General features: G+C 23.7%; 4 protein-coding genes across 4 annotated transcripts; 2 read left to right on the forward strand and 2 right to left on the reverse strand.

The window, feature by feature from the left end:
* Positions 1-1,469: 1,469 nt before the first annotated feature.
* PBANKA_0519500 (conserved Plasmodium protein, unknown function) lies at positions 1,470-2,186 on the forward strand (the record flags this gene model as incomplete). The annotated part of the gene is made up of 1 exon (XM_034568447.1): positions 1,470-2,186. One exon carries the CDS (start codon positions 1,470-1,472, stop codon positions 2,184-2,186), a length of 717 nt encoding a protein of 238 aa, XP_034420436.1.
* A 1,447-nt stretch (positions 2,187-3,633) lies between these two features.
* PBANKA_0519600 (conserved protein, unknown function) lies at positions 3,634-4,568 on the forward strand (the record flags this gene model as incomplete). Its single annotated transcript, XM_034568448.1, has 3 exons — positions 3,634-3,743; positions 3,842-4,049; positions 4,224-4,568. 3 exons carry the CDS (start codon positions 3,634-3,636, stop codon positions 4,566-4,568), a joined length of 663 nt encoding a protein of 220 aa, XP_034420437.1.
* Positions 4,569-4,822: 254 nt separating this feature from the next.
* Positions 4,823-6,448, reverse strand: PBANKA_0519700 (phosducin-like protein 2, putative; the record flags this gene model as incomplete). Its single annotated transcript, XM_034568450.1, has 8 exons — positions 4,823-4,852; positions 5,033-5,100; positions 5,222-5,343; positions 5,464-5,561; positions 5,677-5,763; positions 5,871-5,935; positions 6,098-6,221; positions 6,401-6,448. The coding sequence occupies 8 exons, from the start codon at positions 6,446-6,448 to the stop codon at positions 4,823-4,825; spliced, it is 642 nt and encodes a 213-aa protein (XP_034420438.1).
* Positions 6,449-7,431: 983 nt separating this feature from the next.
* PBANKA_0519800 (acetyl-CoA transporter, putative) lies at positions 7,432-10,473 on the reverse strand (the record flags this gene model as incomplete). Its single annotated transcript, XM_034568451.1, has 9 exons — positions 7,432-7,491; positions 7,648-7,751; positions 7,941-7,998; positions 8,116-8,202; positions 8,317-9,148; positions 9,278-9,462; positions 9,571-9,655; positions 9,772-9,871; positions 10,311-10,473. 9 exons carry the CDS (start codon positions 10,471-10,473, stop codon positions 7,432-7,434), a joined length of 1,674 nt encoding a protein of 557 aa, XP_034420439.1.
* Between the last annotated feature and the right edge of the window lie 155 nt (positions 10,474-10,628).

The raw sequence follows: 10,628 nt of genomic DNA on the forward strand, positions 1-10,628 counted from the left end.
TATATATACGCGTATTCTTGATAAAATATATCGTAATTGTTCAAAAATCCTTTCCGTAAATACACTTCAAAGTAAAAAAATATAATAATTTTATTGGGTTGGAATATATACATGTGTATGCATGTATAAACGATCCATTTGTTGTTTTATAATATTTTTTTAAATAACGTTTAAATGTAACTTAAGATATAATTTTTTTTAACAATTTTTAAACTAATGTTTTAATGATTTTATTTTCGAATTGATATAATATGTTGAGCACTATCTTTTGGATATTTTAATTGTGCAAATAAGCAAGCTAAACTATATAAATATATATGTGGTTATATTCATTTCTTAAAAATATATCAATACTCATTTATTTTTATAAAAAGAATAAGGCCATAATTTTGTGATTTTGTGCATTATACTACTCTAAAGAAAAATAATTGAAAAAAAAAAAGTTATAATTCAAAAATGTATACTGGAATACAGAAAAGTAGAATAAATCTGTATATACTGAATTCAAATTCGAACGATTGCTCTACACCCTTTAATAGACAGAGCCTATATGAAATATATTTTTTGAGCATGTAAATATTTATATAAATATAAACGCACTGGAAAAAATAAGGCGTTTTAATTTTTATTTATTTTATTTGATAAAATATTCTCGTAACTATCACCCAAAAAATTATAGGAAAGAAAAATAGGGGGTGCATAAAATAACTATTTAATCTTCTCTCCAATTTATTTAAATTTATCGATTGCATGCCTCCGTAATAAATTAATGTGGATAATGCTATTTTATTTGCAATTTCATAATTGTTTTATATATATCCACGTTTTTGTCTTTTATAGATTTATGGAATAAACAAATAGCATGCATTATCGAAATTAAAGTATGAAGAAAAAAAAAATCGACCTTAGCTGGTTGGATAGTGTGTAGTTGCATGACTAATACACTTCATTTTTCGATTTATATTTATTAATATGTTATGTGTATAAATGTGTGGTGGTGAAAAAAAAATATGATCATAGTTTTTAATTAATTATTTTTTTCTTATATTTGCGATCAAATTATTAGTCATTTTTCATTGAAATTATATAATATATGTTAAGAAAATTGATAAGAAAATATTAGTGTACGCTGCATAAATGTGTGAAAAATATACAATATAGAAAAGAAATAAACTGTTCTGTTTACTTGCTCTTTTAGGCCCTTGAAATATTTTTTGTAAAAACTTTTAGTACAAATTGATACTACTGTATTACTTTTATGTAATTAATCACCTTAAAAAAATAAATAGAAATAAAAATTAAATGAACCAATATATGATATATTTGAGTAATATAAATTACTAAACAAATTATATGCTATTAACTTTTCCCTTTTAGGCTATAATTATTATTATTTTTTTAAGAGACGCAAAAAGCACACACACAAACAAATATATGTATATATATGTGTTCCACAAATAATACTAAAAATGAATATCCTATACATTAGTTTTTTTTTCCTTGGAATTTTTCATTTTTATAAAACTGCTAGTATAAATGAAGTTAGTAACACATTAATAAACGAAAAACAAAATATAGATAATTCTGAACCCGCAGGACAAAAAACTAGTAGTACTGTTAATTCTGAAAATGAAGGAAATAACGACTTAAAATCTTTAGAAAATAAAGATCCTTCTAATGATGCAATATATCATAATCCTTTACCTAAAAATACTCCCAATAGTGCACAACCAAAAATAAATAAAAAAGGTGATAATAATAATTGTGAGCAATCAGAAGATAAAAAAAATACAACTAATTCAAAGAAAGATACAAAACCACATCATAATCAAGCTGAGAATAAAAAGATAATTCCAGTTAAACCACTTCCTAAAAATGACACTCATAAATCAACAAACCCAAAAGAGAAAGATGAAAAAGATGCCATGAGAGAAAAAAGTGAAGCACAAAAAAATGAAAGTAAGGTGGTAAATAATGAGCATCCCAAAAATGAGGGAGCTAAACCGTCAAAGCACAAACGAAAAAAAAATAGAAGGGGGGATAGATACAACACGGTGAAGGGAATTAATACAAGTGATATTGCGAAATACAATTTGGACACCCTTAAGGAAAAAAGCGAAGAGATTGAAAAGCAGAATACATCTGTAGACGATCAACCTTTAAATCTGATAAAAAAAAAAATATAGGAAAATGTAAAAGAAAATGACAAATTACCGCATTCTGAGAATGTTGATGGATCATCCAAAGTTAAACCTACGAATTTAAAACGATATAATATATTATTAGCATAGAATAATATGATTGATAATAAAAAAACAAATGATAGTAAATATGTGGAAAGTCTAAAGGTAACAAGAGACAAATGAAAAAGGTGATACAATTTTCTAAAAAGTTGCATTAAAAAAAATGTATATATAATTTATCCAATAATATGCATAGCTATAATAAAATAGTGAACATATGCATGTTATATATATTGGCATCCTTTCATACTCAGTTTTATGCAAAAAATATACATATATGCATTTTTTTTCAAAACTGTCATTTTATTTGATAAACATGTAAATTTTTTATATTTATTAAACTTGATTCGAAATAAATTTATTTATTCGAAATTGGTATTATAAGCGTAATTGTAGCTGCTGGCATTTAGTCAACAAATATTATCAAATCATTTGAATACTGTGGAACCCTGGAACTATAATTATACAAAATATAAAATTGTAAATTCTATATTAAACTAATTTACCCAATTTTGTATTGAGTATATATTTAATCGTAACAACCCACATTTTTTTTTACTCAACTCTTTTTATCAATTATTTTTAAATTATTATCTTTCACGCATGCCCTTAAATATTATTTTTAATATTTGTGCTTGCTATTTACACTATTATTATCCAATTGTGGCAACTTCAAAATATCCAAAAAAATAAATATCAATTTTTTCTCATTTTTAACCTTTATTTTAAGAATTAAAAAATGTATAGTTGTATGATAATTATGTTTATTTATTAAATTTTAAACATTTTGGTTTATATTACTAATAATGTTAAAATTATATAAAATTGCCTTTTACGAAAACGGTTTTATTTCCCACAAAACATTATACACGTAGCATATTAATTTTTTTTTAACATGACTAATAGTTATATTCCCTACCCCTTAATATTTTTTTGAAAGAGAATGTTGACCAATATATTTTACTTTGTATTTACTATAGAATAATTCATTTATTTATTTTTTAATAAAAGAACGTAATTATAGTTTTAGGATTTTAGTTCACAAATGAGTTAATTTTTTTTACACTAATATAAGAAAACAAATATAGCTATGTCGTGATTTGTGATAATAGTTTACATTATATCATTTTATAAGTGTAAAAATATATATTGTTCCACTTTTTAGCATATATATATTTGTTTTATTTTAGCATTTATTCGTTGATGAAGGGCATTAAAAATGAAAGAGGAAAAATAAAATTATGGAAAAAATTAATTTTCGAAAAAAAAACTTATAATTTTACAGCTGTAAAAAATAAGAATAATTTTTAATACGAAAGATAATGACATTATAGTATATAGAAAGAAAAATACACATTTAACGGAATAAAATTATTGTATATATTTAATAATGTTGTCACGAGTATCTTTATGGGGTAAAAATTCTTGTCCGTTGTCTTTTGTACCAATGAGAGCGCCTCCAAAAAAAAAAAACGTTCAAGATAAAAAAAAAAAAGAAAGGTAAGCTGCTCCACTTAAAATATAGAAACAATATTCCAAAGTATAGCTATGTAAAAAATAAAATTATTATATATGTTATATTTTTTGATGTTTTAAAGCTTGGAAGCAAAGAGTGATTTATCAGAAACGAGATACTTGCCATATATACCACCAGCTTATGTAATTGACACAGCATCGTTTTTCAAAGACAAAAGTAAATTAGACAGTTTATTGTCCTTAATTTTTAGTCCACAAAATGCAAACGATACATATGAAGATCGAGTAGAATATCAAAAGAAATTTGAATTGTACCAACTTTTGAAGGAGGTATAAAATCGGCAAAATTCTATCCATATATATGTGTGTAACATTTAATTCCAATAACTGGAAACGCGTATACATAATCGCACAATTTGCGTATTATTCATATATAATGAAGAAAAGTATTTATATATGGATATTTATTAATTTTTTTTTCGTTACTTTTTAAACCTATTTTAGAAGGAAGAGCAAAGATACGCAAGGCACATTGAAAAAATGAGGGAAAATGTTTTTAGGGCCATTCAAGAATTGCCCGAAGAATTATATGATGAAAGTATTAAAGGGGGGGAATTATTTGACAATAAAGAAATTCAATTTGGTTTGAAATATGAAAATAGTTTATTAAATAATTTAAGTAATTATAAAAAAAAATTATTGCATGTGTATAAAATTTTACTGCATTTACGATATCCATTTTATTTAATAAAAGAAAAAAATCCCATGTTATTTTATATAAGTGAAAGTAAAGCCATAAGCAGACAAAAACAAATCAATGCTCAAAGGAAAAAATTAAAAAAAAAATAATTTCTCATATTTTTTTGTGTGAATATATACAGCTGATTTGTTTTTAATTATAATGAACAAGAGCAAATGATAATTTAGCAAGTATGTATGAAATAGTATAAATTGAGAATGTATATATGCGTGTGTGAAAATACTGAATATATTAACCATGAAAGTAAATCCACACATATATAAACGGATATCCAGATTAATAAAGTAATAATAACTAAATTAAAATGGAATAACTGAGGAGAAGAGGAAATCCTTAAATCCGATTAATCTTCTTCATCGTTTTCGTTGTATTCCTTAAAAAAATGAAAAATGTTATTTATATTTTATGAAGGATACATTTGAAAATACGATTTTTTTTTAGTTTTCCAAAAAAAATCATATATTTTTTTTAAATATTATTATATCAATTGTGATTTTGTTTAAATTATTTTTATTTCAATTTCATTTGTATATATGTATATAATGTTTTTTACCGTATTTCTAATAAGATTTTTTTTAAATAAAAACACTTCCAAATCCTTTGTTTTAAATTCATCTTTATCTGTTAATTGAAAATAAATTTATAAAAATAAGTAAAACTGCGTGCGTAGTTATAAGATATTGACTATGCATATACACATAAATATTTTATTTTTTTGTTTCTTTCATTTTTTTTGGAGTACTCCCAAAATCTTCAAATCCAATACAAGTCTTAATGAGGACCCCATCGATAAAAAGACATAAACTCGGCAAAGCCTTTATACTTAATTTGTTCATAAAAAACAGGCAATTTTTAGCCTCTACTCTGAAATTGGACAAAACAAAGGGAGATAAAAAAATGACAAGGAATGTAAATTTAAAGAAATAAAATATGTATATTAATAAAACATTATTATTTATCGATTTTTATTATTTCGATATTTACTTAATAAATTTTGTCGCTAAATGAATATTTGCTAATTTAATTAAATGGGTATGTAAAATATGGCATCGTTTAAAGTTGTTATCATAAAAATGGCAAACCTATTTAACCAATTATATTAGTAAAGATGGGAAATATATATTAAATGGGTGATAAAGTATTACATGAATATGCTTGTATAGAGAGAATAACATGTCGGTAAACATAGATACTTACTACGCAGGCATTTTTAACAACTGTGGGTATGAAATCCTTTTCAATTACATCTATATAAACACCATCTTTTTTTAGCTCTTGCCTTTTCTATTTGTAAAGGGAAATGAGAATAATGTGAAAATTAAAATGTGTACACGTTTTGCATTGTTTTTATATAACTTTTATGATGTTTTTCCTTTTTTTTCATTTTTTACTTTAAGCTGTATTAATCTTTTTTCTCTCCATTTTCGTATCTCCTCTTCATCACTATTTTCGTCTGCTGTAAAATTTTACATTATAATTCTTTTTTTTGTTTCTATATTTGTATGCAATTTATACAAATGTTGATCCGTTTTTAGAAAGCGCATTTAAAACACTCATAGCTACTATTACTTATGCATGTCATTTGCTTTACTACATTTTTTAGTTTTATTTGTCATACTTTCGTTGGAATTTTGGGCATTGACATTTTGGTCCAATGAATTTTTCGATAGTATATCCTTTGGATATTTATTTTGCTCCTTCACCAATTTACATTCTTTGGTTATGCCCTCTTTGGCTTGTTCCTGGAGTTTTTGAAATAAATAAAATAAAATTCGGAAAAAATTACAATTATTTATTGAGTTTAGCTGTTTTTACAGCGCATAGTTAATACACGTTCATACGCGCACAATACATATTTAACTCTATTTATTTATTCGATAATTTTATGTAGGTAGTTGATAATTCATGTGTTATGTATTACTAAGGTTAGAGATGTGCAGATATCAATTAGTTTATTTTTGGGATTCATCTTATAGATCTATATATATAATATTTACTTTGTTTAATAAGAGTACTATAATATTTTTCTATAATTATATATGCTTTTTTTCTTATTGTTAATGTAAAAAATAAAATAATAACTTTTGTAATATGGTTTGAAAATGTGTTTTACAATTATATAGATGAAAAATACGAAAAAAAGAAAAGTTATTATGTAAAATAATAAAGGGGAAAAAGGAAAAAATTAAAAAATAAATAAATAAAATGCCAAGCTATATATATGCAATAAATATTATATGCATAACAATAATTATGGTGTTATGAAAAAGGGAACGAAGAAAAAAGTATACAAAAAGTGATATGAAAAAATAAATAAGTACATAAATAAATGAATTCAAATGGTAGAATTTAAATTATAAAAAAACAGGAACTACATTCCTTCACAATGTTAATATAGCAATTACTATTATTGGAGTATTTTATTATTCTTTAATTTTGGTAATTTTATATATACATATAAATATTATTATGTATAATATAAACTTTTTTGAAATGTTTATATTTATAATATACTATATATTCCTGCATATTCATTTTAAAGTGTATAAAATACGGGTACTTTAATTTATATGTTTTTGGTAAATAATAAATATGATATATATTAAAGTTTTTTTTTCTTGAACTATATTTTGACTCTTCCAAGCTATGAATATTATTGTGATACACATATTCATATGCAAAGGTCTATTCCTTCACATATATATATATATTGTATAAGTATACACATTCACATTACCAGAGCAATTTCAAGGGGAACTAAGACTTTTCCAATATATTTTACTATATTATCATGCTTTGTTTTTTAATTTGTTATTATTATTACTTATTTTTTTTTCTTGCAAACTTTCAAACTAATTAAGCAAAATGCATATAATGCATACTAAAAAATGTAAATATATGTTCACCTATTAAATAAATGATATTAACATTTAAATTATTTAATATATTTTACTAATTATTTTTTTTTGTAATACTATCGGAATATGTTCTCCAGTCTTCTATTGGGAAATTCTAAAAACAAAAAAAAACAGTTATGGCAAATAATGAGTCAATTTTGTAGAGTCATGTGTTAATTCGTTTTTCACACATATAATATATATAATATAAAATATGTATATTTGAAAATTTAAATGTAATGGTCCTTTTTTAGTATTTATACAATTTTACCTGCAATTTTTTAATACATTTTAAAACAAAATTATTAATTAGTAATCCAACTAAGAATGAGCATATCATTTGCGTGTAAAAACCATCAAAGTATATGCAATTCCCTGCAAAACAAAAAAAATATAATTTAAAATGTGGCATTGTATACATATGAACGTATAATTGGTTAAAATGTAGCATGTGTCAACAATAATGTAAGAAATGGTTTGCGTATTTAAGCATAAAATATTCATTTATTGATAAAACTGAGGAATAACCAAATATTATTATGAAAAAATTAAGTGTGTATATACCTCCGTAGCAAATTGTCATATCTGTGTAATCAAGCAGCCATAGAAATATAGTTGACCACTAAAAAAAAAATAAAAATGGTAATATGAATAAATGTTATTCGTATTTTACTGTCATTTTAATAAAATGCTATTATTGTTTTTTTTAATTTTTCCCTTTTCTTTTTTTGTATATTACATGAGAGCCCATGTTATTAATGGTATTTAAAAATGTCATATATGTTCCGCCAATCTGTGGATCTGATATTACATTTTGAAATCCCATCTGAAAAAAAAAAAAGTAAGAAGTGTGTATATCGTGTCCCAAATATGCACACACACACTATATGCACATATGTAAACTTTAGAAACAATGGATATAACTCCGTGGTAAAATTACCGATGAAAGTGTCATCAAGTCTATACAGAGATTATTAAATATTTGAGCTCCAAATATATACAAATAATAAATATAAAAAAATATTTGGGATATGTGAGTTTTATTTGAATACATATATTCAGTTAATGGTAATAATGTCGATAAAACAATATTAGAAATATATCGTAATATATATCCATAGTAATATACATTTAATGGATTAGTATTCTGTATAATTTTTCCAATAATAGCTGGTGATATAATTGATACAGGTATAAAGAATGGATTAAAAATTGCAAATTCTTCTTTTGTTATTCCTTTTTTTAACATTTTAAAATTTGTTGCAACTTCAACGGATGCAAACGGCAATCGATTTATTAAAAATAAAATAATAAATATTTTCATTGGTGGTAAGAATAATAATTCGTACAAATTTTTATACGTTTCTTTTGCATTTCTAAATTTGTTTTCTTCTTTTTTGGGAGCATTTGATATATTTTGTGATTTATTATTTTGCTCTTTTTCTTGTTCAGTCATTTTCTTATTTTCTTTTTCCTTATTATTTGATGTTTCTTTTTTAAAAAATGTAAATATGGTTAATATTAAAATAAATATCCCCCAAAATTTTAAAAACACATTCATATCGACAAAAGGCTGAAAAGTAGGATATATCAAATCTAAATTGGTGTTCAGCATTTTATAATACTCTGACTTATAAAATACTAAATGCATAATCTTGGCATATTTCTTAAGTAAATAAAAACATATTTTTTTATTATTTAGGGTTAGAAATGATAGTTGAGATACACAATACCCGATATTTTGTCCTAAAATATTGCATATTGAAGCCAATCTACATTGAGAAATGTGAAAAAAAAAATACATGAAAATGCTATATATCTTCCCCACGGTTGTGCTTAGTGTATATTCATACATTCATGTATGTGTATATACATATGTGTGTGTTCGATTTATTTGATACCCCTTATTCTTCTCCGATAACATGGTTAAGGCCCAACCATCCACTGCAATATCTTGGGTTGCCATTAAAAAAAACAGAACAAAAAAAAAGGAGGTCAAAGAATATAAGTTTATTGATCCATTTCTTTCTCCTAACCATGTGCTAACACGTAAACTATAGAATATCATCAAAAGGCTACATATTAACTGAAAATTTTAGAATTTTTTTTTTTTTTATGAATTTAAAGGAAAAAATTTTATTTAGTTATATAATATTTTGTATTTATTTCATTTTATTATTTATTTTCATTTTACCTGTAGGGGAATTATCCAACTTTTTCTCCTTCCAAACTTCTTTATATATACGGCATCTATAATGGGTGCCCATAACAATTTTAAGCTAAAATCGAAAATAATTTTATGCATATATATGTATATGTACGTGCTAGATGTCAACTACTATTTTCCATAATATATATAATGCGTTTTTTATGTGAGTGTACATTAAATACGAACCTGAATGGTATACTAATTAGTGACAACATACTTAACTGGGAATAGCTAACTTTATCCTGAATTATTAGGGGGACTACAGATGAAACCCCTATGGGGACACCTAAACAAATTAAATAAATCAGTTATTATAGTTTTTCTATAAAAATTGTAAAGATATGGAATTCCAACAAAATAACTTATATGATTCAACATCGGTTCGCGTTCAAATGGATATACAATCGTTGTAATTTATAATATAAATAATAAAAAGTTAGTATAGTATGTTTGAACAAAAAAAATTCAAAAATAACAAAAAGACCAGCAACACAATAGTTTTTGTATAGTTCTCTTTATCTATGTATTTATGTACACAATATTTTATTTATATATATAAATTTTATGTGTATGTAAGGGAAATGGTGATATAATGGCGCGATTAGCAACACACATAAAATATATCGCATTCCCTTTTTTATTACAAACAATTATTTAAACATAATAGTCAAAAACATATAGACGAATATTATGCTAAAATAGTTGATAAACTCAAAATATGATACCTTGTATAGTGTAAAGCAATAATAAGAATATCACATTATAAAAATCTGTATTATTCTTTGATATTTTTTCTTTGGAATAATCTTTTTCATCATCTGTTTTTTGCTTCGGCCTTCTTTCTTTCATTAAATTTGTATTAGTGTTTCCATGTGAAGATTTAGTCATAATGAAAATGCTTTCTTCTTATTTTTTTTTTATATTTTTATAATAATATCGAAATTTCTATTAATCTCATAATTATTTTACTTTTTCCTATTTTATATATTTAAAACAAAAAAAATATTATCTATATATGTTTTCTTGCTAAAAAAGAAAAGTAA

This window comes from Plasmodium berghei (genome assembly GCF_900002375.2).
Source record: "Plasmodium berghei ANKA genome assembly, chromosome: 5".
Lineage (NCBI taxonomy): Eukaryota > Apicomplexa > Aconoidasida > Haemosporida > Plasmodiidae > Plasmodium > Plasmodium berghei.